Below are 15,960 nucleotides of genomic sequence, written 5' to 3'. Positions count from 1 at the left end.
CTGTTCCAGTGGCTGGGACCTTTTGAAAGTAGATTGATCGCCAGGCCTTTGTTCAGAGTTTCCTCCAGGTAGATTCGAACTGCTCATCTTTGGGTTTGTAGTGGAGCACTCAGCCTCCCGTGCCACGCAGAGAGTCTGCGGTTTACATTCTGTCGTTAGGCCCCGGGTGACTTTGTGACAGAAGAGCCCTGCCCCACAGGGCTGTCTAGGTTCCAATCTTTCTGACAGGGAGCAGCGCCATGGGTTTGAACTGACAACCTTATGATTAGCAGCCCATCACTAAGCAATTACGCCTTCTCCATTACAGATGCAACTAATCAAGTGTTCGCGAAACCCAAGTAAGACAGGTTTACACACAGAAACAAAAACCTCCGACCATCGAGTCCAGCGTGCGCGGCTGTAGCTGGTAGGGGTCATGCAGGCGGTCCTGACTCAGACCGAAACACTGCCCAGTCTTGGATCATCCTCACCAAAAGTCGTGCTTTGTTCAAGCCCCCTGTCGCAGGCACTGTGTCGATCCATCTCCCTCGCTGTGGCCCTTCCTCTTTTCACCTAGCACGGATGCCCTTTGCCAGGGATTGGTCCCTCCTGATAACGTGCCCAAGGTACGTGATACAACGTCAGGCCATGCTGTCTTCTAAGGAGCACTCTGGCAGTACTCTTAGACTTTAAATCTCTCTGGGAGCAGACAGCCTCGGCTTTCTCCCATGAAGAAGCTGGTGGTTAGGTTAGAACTGCCCACTCTGTGGTTAGCAGTCCAACACCTAACCCACAATTGATAGACGCTTAGAGGTTATGCATTCTGCTCAAGATCACGGTGCTGATGAAATAAAAATAGGGCGCTGTCTCCAGGGAAGGTAAACCTACTCTTAGCAGTGCGATGCTTCCACGGAGAGGAAAATACTGCGCGTGTGGAAATAATCCGGCGTCACATTTCTGGCAAGACCTCACGAGGACCTCCGAGGCAGAGAGGGCTCAGACGGCGCTCAGCTGGGGCTGCTCGCGGCGCAGCCATCAGCCCGGCCGGATCGTGGGAGCCCTGGGGTCCCACACTCCTTCTCTGTCTTCGAGTCAATCCCGAGTAGGCTGACCCTACACGACAGGGCAGAACTGCCCCTGAGGACTCCAGGCTGTCACTCTTGACGGTGGCAGACAGCCTCTTCTTCCACCCCCAAGGCCCCGCGAGGCCCTCAATAAGGCGACCAAACATCCTGAAGGGCCATCCTGAGTCCCTGCCTCCAAGCTCACACCTGCCACGTCAGGGCGTTTCTTATCTTTAGCTACTTCTAAACTGAGACCAAGGCTGTGGTCCAGACGCCTTGTTGTAGTTAAAAAAAAAAAAACTTTACTGTTGTCTATTTTAACAGCAGCTGTCTCTGCCCCGGATTGAGCAAATCGTTCAGGTTATTCTGCGCTGCTTCCTTCCCTCCCCTTTCATCTCACACTTTAGACAGGAGCCGGGAGAGGAAGCCTCCAGAAGGCACAGAGGCTGAGGCCCAGCCCGCCCGCCCGCCGGTGCTGTCGGCGCACAGTGTGGGGGGCTTCCGCTGGAATTTGCTCATTTGGCTGCCAATGTAGAAGCCTGTCAAGAAAACCAACACGAGGGATTTACTTGCATGCTTCCTTCTCACACCAGATCGACTGCCAGGCACGAGGTCAGCTTTGTTCCGAATGACTGTGGCCACTGCGGCGCACTCGTGTCCTCGCAGGGGGCTCCAGGCTGTGATCCACGGGAAGCCGACTGCCGTGCCGGCTGTCTCTGGGTGGGCTCGAACCGCCAACCCTTCAGCCAGTAGCAGAGCACATCTAACCACCCGTGCCCCCGAGGGCTGTGATAAACCAACAAGGACCCACAATGTACGTTTGAGGGCAGAACTGTGACAGCCCCGCCTGCGTCCGCTCAGCACCATGCTCAGCGCCCGCATGCAGCGGAGGTTTCCAAACGCCAGTTCCACGTGAGGACCGCTCCTCTGTCACGGTGCAGGGATGCCCAGAGGACGGTCCCCACACTGCCGTCTCATGAGCTGCACACTATGGCGGGCGCGAACGGGGCAGCTTAGTCTTCAAAGGGGACTCGTCAGAACAGGATGTAAAAGGTCACTGGCTCACTTAAAATGCCATCGCCTGAAGACAGGATGGTAAAGGGCATATACAAAAGACATGTAAATTTTGTAAAACAGAGACACATATGACACATGTACAAAGCTGAAGGGGCTATATAAAAAGTTTGTGGAGAATGGAATTTTCCCACAAACTTTTTGAAATCTTTGTACATTCTTAAATAAGCTGTAAAAAAAACTGTAAGAGAGAATGTGTGTGTATGTGTGCCTGTGTGTACTCATGAAGGGGCTTTGGGCAGTTCATGGGAGAAAAAATTCCATAATCCTTCTATTCTATTTTTTCAATGAACTTTCTGAAACCTACTCTAATGTACAGGTGTGTACACAATGTATTCTAAAAGAAGGAATTGATATACAAAGCATCCACAATAACTGTAAGTTCCAGGGGCGGGGGTGGGGAGGGTTTACATGAATCCTCACCGCCACTCCTGGAAGTTCGCTCCCTCCCTCCTCCCCTCCCTGCCATCGAGCTGACTCCAAACAGGGGACACAGCAGCAGCAGGGAGATCAGGCAGCATACACCGTGGGTAAGTCTGCTAGAGAGCAGAGACGTCGCTTCGAGGACTTGGTGCACCTACCCGAGCTTTGGTCTTTTCAGCTGCCTCACTATGCATGTGAAAGTTGGGTTTTGAATAAGGAAGACCAGAGAAGAATCGATGTATTTGAATGAAGATTTTGGCAAAAATAATATTGGCAGTACCAAGGACCGCCAGAAGAACAAACACTGTCTGGAAGGGAAGTACAGCCAGCTGCTCCTTCGACGCGAGGATGCTGAGACTCCGTGTCACGTTACCAGGAGGGGCCGGTCCCTGGAAAAGGACCCCATGCTCGGTAATGTCTCCACATTACCACATTACCGAGGGTCGGCAAACAAGAGGAAGACCCTCAGGAGGAGGATGGACACGGTGGCTGCAAGCAGGGCCTCCAGCATAACCAGAGTTGTGCAGATAGAGTAGGATCAGGCGGCAGCGTTCGCTCTGGGCACGTGGAGTCCTGAGTAGAACGGACTGGACAGCATGTGCTTGTACAACAACAGCAGCCTCAATTCCAGGGCAGACTTCTCATCATGCACATGGAGAACCAGGTTCAATTCCCAGTCAGTCCCTCACATGTCTCCACCACCTATCTGCCAGCAGAGGATTGCATGTCACTCTGGCATTGAGTAGGTTTGGGCACAGCTTCCAGACTAAGGTACAAAAGTAAAGTCTTGGCAGTCTACTTCCAAAACTGAGTCAATGACAACCCTGTGAATCACACCTGTCTATGCAACAGCTCAGGACCAGGCAGCATGTCAGCCCATTGTGCCTGGGGTCATTGTCGTAGTTACATAATCTGTTGTCAATTTGAGACTTAAGAGTGGAGGGGGTGGAGTTTAGCCTGTCAATCAGGTCGCAGCATGATGACCTCACCTGGACGCGCTAAGGAGATAAATAGGTTGCTGGAGGCAGGACACAGGTTCACTCCCTGCGAGACATTACTGATGATGAGGCAGATGTAGCTACACGGATGCAGCCAGAGCCCTGGGAGCTGGAGGAGCCATGTGGAGTCCCCTGCCACCACCGAGATGCTTCTACCACCACTGGATCCACAAGACTTTGTACCCACTGTCCTGTGATCTTCCTGCATTTGGCATCATTGCATGTCTGCTTGAGTCTAAAGAGGAATTTATGGACCGGTATTGGGTCTATGGGCTAATATTGGACTTATGGACTTGATCTAGGTTGGGATGTTTTTTTGATCTAGGTTGGGACTAGGTTGGGATGTTTTTTTAATGTACAATTACTCTTATATAAAGCTCTTTCCTATACAAACATGAGTTTCTCTAAATTTGTCTCTCTAGTCAACCCAGAAGAACACAGTCACCATACGCTGGGATAACTCAACAGTAGCCAACCACCACCACGATCTTCCAGAGGGTACATTGTAAGCAAGCTCAGTCAGACTTTATCAAAGCGATCAGCAAACTATAAAGGGGCAGGTAGGAAACATGTTCAGCTTTGCCAAGAGAGCTCTGCCAGCTCTGCCACTGTAGGAGAAGCGCAGCACCAGACCATAAACGAGAATGTGGCCATGTGCCAATAAAGCTTTGTTTACAAGAAGAGGCCATGCGATGTGTGTCCAGCTGTGCATCGTAATCAGCCAACGGCTCCCTGCCTTCAGACGATGCACCAAGAACCAAAGCAAAGAAAAGCGAACACATGCTGAAGTTTCTAGTCCGTACATTCAGGTCTGGGAACAAAAGCCCTTAAAATCAACTAACCTGGCACCCAGTGCTTCCCCCTAAGCCACGATGAAACACTGCAATCCCTTGATGGAGTTTTAAGGATCCAGCCTGACCCCTTGTGGTCACATCCAACATCGGTCGTCATGGTGAAAATCCCCTTTTATTTAAGGTACAGAATTCACCCGCCACATCTTTAATGGATTTGGCAAGGGTGCCAGAAGAAAGGTCACCAGCCAAGAGGGTGTTATATAAGTCTACAAACATATTGCACAGCTCAACTTGCTGAATTTTCCCAGGAAACAAGAGCCTAAGAATGAACCATAACAAGTCTCGAAAGCTCCTCAGGAAGTCAAGTTTCAGAGGTGTTTTTGAAAAACCACGACAGAGCAAGAACACCAGAAATACCCGCACTCAAACTCTAAAGCCGGGGACATTTAACTGTTAACTGTGAACCCAAGTCTTACAGAGGGAAACCACTTCCCAAACACCGACTAACATATGATTAAATCAACCCAAACGCTACAACCGAGGCCGTGGAGAAATCTGAGCTGCCAATCAGTGCAGGTGACTAGTACCCACTCTCCCTTGCTGAATGAGATAACGATCACGGACACACAACCCCTGTCCCAGGAAACAAACGCAGAAGACCGACACGCAAGCGGGAAGAATTGTGTCACGCTATTATGGCCCACGTGAAAGCATGCTTGCAGGGCCCTGGGCAGAGTGCAGAGGGCGCCAGGTCTGTGGTGTCCCAGGAAGGTTTCTTAGGGCAGGTAGCATTGAGGGTGCTCCCTTCAGAATGACTTCAAAGAGGTGGGGGTTGGCGGGGGGGGGGGGGCATAAACAGGAAGAGCAACAGATGGGATCAGGCAGGGGGTTCTACTGCTGGGCTCCTGTTCAGACCTGAGGTGGGAGAGGCCAGGAGACAAGTAACGGGCCAAGAGCTCTGGGCATGCGGCCACTCTGGGCATCCTGACCCCGGTCCTCTCCCACATGTAGGGAAAGCAGGCGTGGTGGTTTGGGGAAGGCGACGTGGAAGGCAGGGGTGGGGATCAGAATCCGGGCCTCTGCTATGACTCCCTGTGCTGTGGGCACCGCTTTCCAAAATCAAGATGTCCAATAGCAGCCGCATTCTAACGCGTCTCAGGTGTGGCAGCTCAATTTCTGGAAAAGCAGTCCTTCAGAGACAAGACTGGCTCCCTAGTCCTGTGAGATTCCGGTGGGAGGGGAGGTGCACACTCACCTTAGACCCATCTCACACCACCAGGCACCCCTGCGCCGGCCACCCCAACACAGAAGCGCATTAACCCGCGGCCCCCGCAGCGCGCACGGCCATACCTGGGTTGCTGGTGAGGAAGGCCAGGGGGCTCTCGCTGCGGTCCGAGGAGCCGTCCAGGCGGTGGGGCGGGCTCTCCAGCAGCTCGGTGGCCCCGTCCGGTTCCGGGAAGGTCCTCACCAGGAGGCCCAGGGAGGGCTGCGCCAGGAACTCCTTGAGCACAGATGAAGTGAGGCTGCCAGCAGCTCGGCTATTGATCTCGAGAATCTCATCTCCCGCTCTCAGGCCTGCCAACGCAAGAGCAAGACAAAATCCCACCCTCGAATCAGAGCGCAGCGCCTCGGGTACACATGCACCTCCTCTCTGGCCCGGCCTGCCAGCCCTGCCCCCCCCACCCCCGTGCTGCAGGTGACAAGGTGCCCCCACCCCCGGTTTCAGCAGGCTCCAGACTCGAGTCTTACAGCAGCCTCGCCCGGTCCTGAACACAGCATCCAACGGCGCCTTCCTCCTTTCACGGCTGGGCTTTGAAGCATCTGGTGGTTTCTCACCACACATGCTAAGCCCATCTATCCTCCTACGGTTTTGAGGAGGACAAGAAGGAGCGGCACTCCGACTGCTGCCACCGGCATGTTTCATTCACGCTCATCCACGTACAGTGCCTTCGGCCACATGGCACCGCCTAGCGACTCCCGGTCATGTGTGCAGGAATGACACGAGCTTCCTCCTGCCATGGGCCACAGGAGGACGCTCAGCTGATTCCATGCACAGTTACTGGCCGCAGTTTGCAGCAACAAACGCTCTCATCTCTGGCCCTTTGTTCCACTCCATCCGGGCCCAAGGTCCCCAAAGGCTGGCCTGCCATTTGCAAGGCGGGCTGGGGGAGCTGCCACAGCATGTGAGCTAAGGAAATAACCACACACCAGCCCAGCCTAGCGGGACAAAAGGTTGTCGAGGGTCCTGTGGGGCTGTTCAAATTGGTGTGAGTGGATGTTCCAACAGTCTGAGAAAGGGAGAAGTCAGGGGAAAGCACAAACGGAAATAAATTATCCTTTCACTTAAGAAAGGCGCCTCAACTTTGGTGAGTCACACACCCCAGCCACCCTCTCCTGGCCTTTCTGAACTAATTTAAAATCAATTTTCTTTCACAGTAGATTCCAAGAAACATTATGGGTGGGAAAGGGATGGAAGAAAAATAAGAATGTTTTTCTCTAAAACACGAAAAGGAAATTATCAAGTTCTGGAAAGTTGAGCATTCCATTTTTAGGTCTAGGTTCTGAACAATAGAACATTCTAAAGTGAAAACACAAAATATCCACATTGGAAAAGCAGGCTTGGTTTTGTTCTTAATTCTCCCTCTGGGAGACAATTTTTTGGTTATCTAGTCCACTGCCATTGAGTCCATTTCAATGCAGAGTGACCCAGGAGTAGGGGGAGTAATAGAGGAGCCCTGGTGACAGCGTAGTTACACGTCAGGCTAACCGCAAGGTCAGCAGGTTGAAACCACCAGCAACTCCAAGGAAGCAAAGGGAGGCTTTCTGCGCCTGTGAAGAGCTACAGACTTGGAAACTCACAGGGGCAGTTCGACCCTGTCTGATAGGGTGGCTATGAGTCAGAATCGACTTGATGGTAGTCAGTCTGGAGTTTGCTACAATATAAGGATGGTGTTCTGATGTCATTGAGTGATAAGCACTGGGCTACCAACCAAAAGGTCAGCTGTTCACAACCACCCCAGGAGCTCCATGGGAGAAAGATGAGGCTCCCTGTTCCAGTAAAGATCTAGCCTGAGAAACACCTCGAGAGCCCGCCATGAGTTGGAATCAACTCAGTAACAGAGGGCTTAATATGTGGACAAACAGCAAAGGAAAAAAAAAAAAAAGAATCTTTCAAACTAAAAACAACTCATATCTTTTAAAAAGAATTCCACGGCTTACTATTAACCAGGGAAAGGAGGAGTGAGGGTGGGAGAGGAAGCATGGGTTGAACAGAGGCCCCAAAAGGCATGTCTGTGGCCCAGACTTGGAAATGTGACTGTGTTTGGGAAAAGGGGGCTGGCAGATACCACTAAAGATCAGGTCATCCTTGACTACCTGGGAGGGGTCTACAGCTCGGTGCAGTGTCCTTAGGCGAGAAGCAGAGAGAAGGTCGCCCAGGAGAGGAGAGGGCCAAGTAAAGACGGAGGCAAGGAGGGGATCACGCAGGCTTAAGGCAAGGGACACCTGGACGGGGTAAAGAAGGGCTTCCTCCTCCTGGCGCCTGTGGAAGGGCCTGGTGCCCCCAGCACCTTGGATTTCACTTCGAACCTCCAGGACCGGGAGAGAATCCATGCCTGTTTTCAGCCACCCGGTCTGTGGTCCTTGGTTACAGCAGCGATAGGAAACAGTGCAGAGGAGAGCTCAGTTAGCGACTCTCAGTTTCGATAAGTGGGAGGGAGGCAGCGGCCCAGCGACGGAGAACAAAGTCCCTCTCACAACCAGGGTCTTCCTGTCTCAGCCTCACCACGGTTTCAGGCTGAACCCCGTCTCCCAGAAGTGAGGGGTTGAAGTCCTGGGCCCTGTGTTTGTGAGCGTGCCCCTGTAGGGGCACAGCGTTTGTATACTTGGGTTTCTGTTTTTCTGCTTTAGATCTTATGCGACATTAAACACGTCATACTGGAATAGGGTGGGTCATAATCCTAATGCACTTCACAAAAGAGGAGACACGTGAAAAACAGAAAGCATCACATAAAAGAGGAAGCAATACAACCTGCCACATGATTTTCTAATGAAAAGAAAAGGTTAAGTCTGGAATGTAAAGGAACCAAGCCAAACAAAAATCCCTAACTCGCTGCCATCAAGCCAACGACGACTCACAGTGACCCTATAGGACAGGGTAGAACTGGCCGGGTGAGTTTCTAAGACTCTGTTTACCCAGCAAGGCCCTGGTGGTTTCAAAGTGCTGCCCTGGCACTGAGCCCAAAGTGTTACCACTACACCACCAGAGCTTCCCAATCAGTTAAAAGAAAGCATCAATCACATGGCTTTACCTTTGCAAAAGCCCCCAAACACAGGTAAAGTTAGGTTGTAGAAGGGATGATCAGTTTTCATGCACTCTGTACAGGACACTGTGTTTTCACCTACAATCCACCAATTTCAGTAGTAGGTGTTGTTACACACCAATTTATAAAATTAAGCAACATAGAGAGTGGAAGGCAAGTTGACGGCACAGAGAAATGGATTTGCAGTTACAATCATCCGATCAAGTTTCCACAAAGAACACACTCACCGGGAGGTCAAGGATTTAGCTCTAGCAAATCTAGGGTTGCACATGACTTTCTTGCCTTGGCTGTCCTATGCGGCCAGTGGGCAGAACCCTTAGATGACTGCAGAGAAAATGCCTGATCGCGACTGGACTGCACCGGACTGGACAGTGTTCCCTCTGGAGCCACAGAACGTGACCTTAAGTGGAAAGAGGGTCTTTGCCCAGGTGATCAGTTCAGATGGCATCATTCTGGATAGGTTTAATCCAAAGAGTGGTGTCTTAGTAAGAAAAGAAAGGGATGTTGGACACAACTCCCCAGGCGCACAGCGACAGAAGTCATGGGACAATGGAAGGAGCAAGTGGCGCGCTGCGGCTACAAGCCAAGGACTTCAAGGAAAACCACAAGTGAGGAGGAAGGCATTTAGCAGCTTCTCCCTGGAGCCTTCGGATTGGCCAGCGTCTCCATTTCCACCGCCTAGGCTCCAGAAATGGGAGACCACACACTTCAGTTGCTCTAATCCATCTGGTTTGTGGGCTTTGGTTACGACCGTCCTGGAAACTCACACGCCAGCCTCAGATGTCTCTGAGACCAAGACAGGCAACCCCAAATTAAAGAGAGAACACAGTCAGGTTCGAAACGCTGATTCCACAAGTGTAGCCACGGGAGATTCAATGAGAGGGGGGCCTCCATGTGGACAGGGCCAGGGGAAGGTAGAACCAAGGGGTGGTCCCCCGGCTCATGGCAGGCCAAAAAGCTCCAGGTGGTGAACAAAAACATAAATACATGAACATCAAGCTTGGGCTGGATGAATGCCAATCGATTATTTGGATTCAACGAACAGCTGGAGGTTCAAGTCCACCAGGAGGTGCTTTGGAAAAGAGCCTTGGTGATCGACGTCTGCAAGTCCAGCCATCAGAAAGCCCTGCAGAGCACAGTCTACTCATACGTCATGGGGCTGCCAGGGGCTGGAGCCTACACAACAGCAGCCAGGGTCACTGGGCACTGGTGGCCATGTTAATATGTGGCCACATTCACTGTATGGCTCTCCAAGCCAGTTTTCGTAACTCCCACCAAATGCCTCAGTGGAAGTATGCAAATAAGGTGTAGAGGCTCCTAACTCGGAGCCAAGAAGAGCCATTTCAGAAGAAGGCACTGAGAGCCTGTGATTAGCAGAAGGAAGTACATCTGGCCCTCCGTCCCGCATGGACAGGTGACAAAGGCCACAGCAGTACCTCAGGGGCCATAGCAGAGGCCATGTGACAAAGAGGCAGGCTTCCCAGCCCACAGACCAGATAAGCTGAGAGCTTTGGGCAGGAGGCTGGCTTGCAGTGTGGAGTGCCCTATGGGCATGTATTAATGCTAAAAGAGCTTTTTAGGACTTGCCCAAGCAATGCAGAGCCCACGGGATGGCTGGGCAACTGAAGCCAAGGACCAGACGGAGGTGTGCCTGCCAGAATGGCTGAGCTCAGGTGATCCTATGGACAAAAGAACTGTATCCTTGATCTTGTCACCTGTGGACTTCCAAAATAAATGCCCCATGAGTGTGAGTATTGTCTGAGTTCTGTGTGGCTATCGCAGTGGATTATCAAACCCAGCTGAGAAACAGAGGGTTATGGGAGGGCCAGTTGGTGTCAGGATAAAGAAGAACGTCGGAGGGTGGAGGCATTCCTGACCTCCACCACACAGGAATCAACCCTCGGGAGGATGAGGGGTTGAATTCCCCTTTCCCTTTGTGTAGCCAGAAGAAGCCAGATGTGGACCCCACACCACTTCCCCTACTACTGTTCTAGGGGTCCTCAAACTATGGCCCGCGGGCCACATGAGGCTTGCCAAGGACATTTATCCAGCCTGCTGGGTGTTGTTGCCCAATTGGATTTTTTTACTTCAAAATAAGATATGTGAAGTATGTATAAGAATTTGTTCATAGTTTAAAAAAACAAACAAACTATAGTCCGGCCCTCCAGCGGTCTGAGGGACAGTGAACTGGCCCCTTGTTTAAAAGTTTGAGGACCCCTGGACTAGACAGCTCCTGGTTGTAACACATTCTGGTCATTTTCAGAGGGGCACTGGGACCCTGACCAAGCCCAGAGGGCAATGGTCAGAGGGCTTCTTCTATTAAAGGAGCAAATGCAAACATGCATAGACATGTTGAACCTGAAAAACTGAGCAGAGAAAACACACATGTCAAAGGCAGGCTATACAGAACAGGGCCCGTGGACAGAAGCTGAAGGAGAACAGTGATGCTAGAATCAGAGATGCCCCTACGGCCCACGGTGAGCGCCGGTGCCAGGGACTGCTTTCAACTGGAGCTAAGAAAATATCCCCACACCCTTTCTTGATACTGTCTTCTACATGTCGGGCACTGGAATGGCCTTTGGGACACCAGGGGGACATGGTGGACACCATTCCTGCGCCTGTAGGGGGAAGTTCTATGAGTTAAGTGGGCTCTTTGTGTTCATCTAATTCTAGGGTTCTCAGAGTCTCACAATGAAGGCAGGAAGTGACTGAAACAGTGACAGCGGATTCCCCCACCCCCGTGCACACTCATTTGCTGAGAGAGATCAAGATCCGTCTCTGGGCTTGAAAGGGAATAAACCCTGTCGCCTCTATCCCCTGCACAGAGACAGCTCAGGGAGTGTGCCACACTCTGGCCTCTGGGCTGCCTTTGGCCAAGCAAGCCTGGCGAAGGTCTCCTGACATGACGGCCCACAGGGTGCAATACTGTGGCTTTGCTTCCCCTCTGTTATTGCTAAGCTAACTCTGCTAAGCTAACAGTACTGGGCGACGTAACCGCCGGAACCTCACACTGTGGCCTGATTTGGAAAGAGGGCTTTTGCAGCAGTCATTACATTAAGGGGAAATGACAGTAGGGTTAGGGATGCGCTCTCAGTGCATAGACAGGCTACGTGGGGAGAGGAGTGAAGAGCCAGGCTTCCCCAAGCATCTCAGACTGCATTAGTCTGAGGTCCCTGCAGGGTCGAGGGAGACAGGTCAGGCGTAGCAGAGACCAGCTCTTTAATGGGCACCAGAGGGCTGGATCCTGAACACTGGGGTTCTCAACGTCCACAGAGATTCACTCATGAGTAGACGCGGCAGAGCACGTGTCTGGAAGAAGCTCGGCAGACTCTGGCGATGGCTGTGTCAGCTTTGACCAGAGTGGACAAAGCACAAAGGGGTCTTCCCCAACGCTTACTCCAGGAAGACCTCCAGGATCTCCATATTGTCCTAGAAGGCAGGGAAGGGTCACCACCCATGATGGGAATTCCCCACCAGCTCCACAGAGATGTGCTCTAATCAGATTTAATCGGTGTTAGATCAGCTCCGGGCTGTGGCGTTTCTTGCTCACCTGAATCTGTTGGATAAAATCCACAGAGTTTCCAGTGTCTTTCCACATTTCATCATCTTCACACATCAACCTTTGAGCCCACCTTGCTCATTCACCCAGAGCAGCCCCCACGGGAGAATGTACAAGAAACAGAGTTATTCATCGATTTACCGTTCTTTGAAGCTAGACCAGTTTCCTTCACACTGTTCACGTAGAGCCTGCGAACACCGTCTTCTTCCACGGAAGACAGGGAAAACCCTGGGGAGCACAAGCAGAGGAGACAGGATGAGCGGACGCCTTCTGAGTGTGCCGCGCACAACAGGAAGTACGGCCCGCTGTCTGTGAGCTGGGTACGGTTATGTTTGGGGTTCTCCTTTGAAGCGATTGTTCTCCCTTGTTTGGTTTGTTTAGAAAGCACAAACGTCTATCTTTAGATCACTCCAAAAGAAGCAACTCCTTACGAAAACAAACACGATGGGGGGCAGCTACCTTCATCATCCCTGTGGACGCACATGGAAGAAAATGACTTTGCTTCCTCTGGCCACTTGGTGAATGCTATCATCTTCTCCACAGCCCAGGCAGGAAGATGGGGCCCCTAGCCTTCTTTTCCGTCAACTTACGGCCCACAATCTGTTATAATTGCATGGTGCGTGTGCTGCTCTATGGATGCTGCTTTACTTTGAAAAGAAAACCTGCGGCCAGAAAGAGTAGCTCCTCACTTCCCAAGCCCGTTTCGCTGATAATGAGCCCTCCGCTCTACTCTCAGGTCCTGAGAGTCGCCCACATGTATCCAGGCTACAAGAGTTCAAAGGCTACCCATCTGTCACCCCGGAGGGCAAAGCAAGGAGCAGAAGTACCAAGTGGAGTAGGGAGTGTGGTGCCCCTATCCGTGTGGCTACAAGCCCTGCCCACCTCCATGCCTAGACCCTCCCCTATAAAAGTCTTTCCCAATCAACCAACCAAAAGTTATCACCTAGCCTATTTTCCTGATGCATGAAAGAACCTCAGAAGTTGCCACTCACTGCCATGGAGCCCATTCTGATTCATGGTGACCCTACAGGACAGGGTAGAACTGCCCCTGTGGGTTTCTGACACTGCCACTCTTTACCGGAGTAGAGACAACCATTGATGGGAGTAAAAAGCCCAGTCTGCCTTCCTCTGAGAGGCTGGTGGTTTTGGACTGCTCACATGGCAATTAGCGGCCCAACACGTAACCACCCCACCACCAGGGCTCCTCAGTAGACTACTCCTAACAGGGACTGGGAATGAATGCAATAGTAAAGATCTGACTTCATTTCAGTTCTGGGAGGAAAATAATTCCCTAACACAGTCTGCTTGTTGCTGAGGGCAGAAGAACAGTAGGATTTTGGATGGATGGTTGGATGGATGGATGGATGGATGGCTGGATGGATTGATGGATGGACGGACGGACGGTAAGATCACAGAAGGTAGACAGGAAGGATTCCCATAACAGGGAATCACTGAGCTTCCAGGCCACGTTACAAGGAGCATGATGTGTTTGCTGCTGCTCTTGCTTAGTTCACGGGACCAGGAAACAGACAACCACGCGGAGGCACAACTGCCAGCTGCCACCGCCCACGACACTGCCTTCAGCCCGTGCGGCAGGGAGGTGCACAGGCTCCCTGCAACGCCCCACGACTTCATTCTTTGCTCCTGTTCTGAATGTCAGTGAGGGTGAGCAGTCTTTCCACAAAGGGCACTTTCCAGACCAAGATTCTAGAGGCTCCGCTCACAGGAAAACGTGTTCCCACAAGTAGAGACACGGCCCTCACACAGGTGAATTTACCAGCATTTCAGGGGTGGGGGGCTTTTCTTCTTTCTTTAATCTGTTATAAAACACTTAAGACACGCAGTCAGGGCTGTGTCCATCAGAAAGAATGGCCAGGGGAGGGCAGGAAGGGGGAGAATGAGGAGCAGACAGCAAGGGCTCAAGTAGAAAGAAAATTTTGAGAATGATGATGGCAAAAAATGTACAATGTGCTTGACACAATGTATGGATGGATGGATTGTGATAAGAATTGTACCAGCCCCCAATAAAATGATTTTTTTTAATGGCCAGGAGTTACCAAAACACAGGCATCACCTTTGGGGACTGGTCCCAGTCCATAATGCACTGAGTCCGAGGGCAAAGTGGAGGAGGGGCGATGGGCTGCGGGAGTCGTCCTACGCCAAAGTCAAGGAGGGGGCTCCCTTCCCCTCGTCGTGTTGTTTAGTTTGGGTTTTGTTGATGCTCCTTAATAATCAACGTGCATGAGAAATCAAGTGTTGGGAGGATGCGGAGCCTCCGGAGCCTGCTCCACTGCTGGTGCGAACAGAAAACGGTGCAGCCACCACGGGAAACAAGTTGGCAGAGCTTCAAAAAGTAAACAGTTACCTGAAGACCCAGCAATCCCACTCAAAAGAATATTCCCAAGAAGACTTCAAAGCAGGGATGCAAAGAGATGCTTCCTTACCAATGTTCACTGTAGCTTAATTCCCAAGGCCCAGCAACGGATGCGGGATGAGCACAATGTGATACATACAGAGGGCTTCCAGAAGTTCATGGAACCGTGGAAGCTAATGAAAAGATAATCATATCTTTCCACAAACTTCTAGAAGCCCCTCTTACATACGATGGCTTATTATTTAGCCATGAAGAGAAATGGATTTCTGACACATGGTAGGATCTGTATGAAACCCCTGTGCTCAGCAAAGTCAGAAAAGCTCAAAGGATAAAAAATGTGGTAGAATTCCCCTTACATCAAATATTGAGGTTGGGAAACGCCTGACCAACGTTTATCAGTGGTTAGTTAGCAGGGGAAGAGGGAGGGGGGCAATGGGAAGGTATTGCTGGGTTTTTTGTTACTGTTGCTTTGATTTGCTTTTTTTTATTGTGGGGGCAGGGGGATAGGAGAGGGGGTGGGGTGGTGGTTAGGAAGGGAGAAATGAAGGGAGGGAGAGGCCGCCCTCCAGCCTAACGTCGTCTAACTCAGGGTGTAAGGAAGTGATGCTGAAGCCTGTGCTGGGCTAGTGGGAGCCAAGTCTGATTTCAAGGCTAGAGGGAAAGCAGATCGGAGAAGGGACGGTGGCAACGGGCTCCAGCTTGGAAAATGGAAGCCAAGCATGGACATGAGTTGTGGTCAACACTCACACAGGAGGCCACCCATCCAAAGTTCAAGCAGACACCGGCTGCTATGAGTGTGCAGCCAGCCAGCTCCCGCACCCACACACTGCTGCGCTCAACGATGGGCTCTTAGGGTCTTCAGGGGGCAGCTTCCATTTCAAGCTGTTAATTGGCACATGGGGCGGGGGGAGAAGAAACACACACAGAAAACTATATAAATATATCCAACATCGCCAAATACAAAGAACACACCCTGCAGCTGGGATGTGCACGTGCTCAGTGAAGAACACAATGATTTTAACAGTTCATTTGAAAAGTCAGAATGCTTTGTGGAAAAGGTTCCTTGAAGTAGGAAAAACAATGTTCTAATGCCCAGCAAACAAATCTAATGCAGGACACAATGCCTGCCAATGGGGAACAGTAAATGCTAGACTGTTCTTCCATCACATCTAGCCACTCCTTCCAGGTCCCCACTCCTGGGGGCCAGTCAGGAACCTCTCAGAGCCTAAGCAGGACCTGGGGGCAAGTGTGCCAGAGTCAGATGCCGAAGTCCTCCCTCTCCGTCCTGTCCTCATCCTCTGCCCCGAGTGGCCATTCCATCTCCAGTCACTCACTGGCTTCCAGGTTGGACTTAAGTTTGGCCAAGGAGGTGA

General features: G+C 51.5%; 1 protein-coding gene across 1 annotated transcript in view; it reads right to left on the bottom strand.

Moving 5' to 3' along the window:
- Nucleotides 1–15,960, bottom strand: part of TIAM1 (TIAM Rac1 associated GEF 1) — a 464,634-nt gene that overhangs the window by 62,088 nt on the left and 386,586 nt on the right. The window contains exons 16-17 of the mRNA XM_075542381.1: nucleotides 12,355–12,441; nucleotides 5,683–5,907 (exon numbers count right to left, since the gene is read on the bottom strand). Of these exons, the coding sequence (XP_075398496.1) occupies nucleotides 5,683–5,907; nucleotides 12,355–12,441 (312 nt within the window). The remainder of the gene's footprint in view (nucleotides 1–5,682; nucleotides 5,908–12,354; nucleotides 12,442–15,960) is intronic.

The sequence above is a fragment of the Tenrec ecaudatus genome, chromosome 2, assembly GCF_050624435.1.
Source record: "Tenrec ecaudatus isolate mTenEca1 chromosome 2, mTenEca1.hap1, whole genome shotgun sequence".
Taxonomy (NCBI): domain Eukaryota; kingdom Metazoa; phylum Chordata; class Mammalia; order Afrosoricida; family Tenrecidae; genus Tenrec; species Tenrec ecaudatus.
The sequence above is the reverse complement of the archived record's forward strand: the minus strand, read 5'-3'. Positions and strand labels throughout refer to the sequence as shown.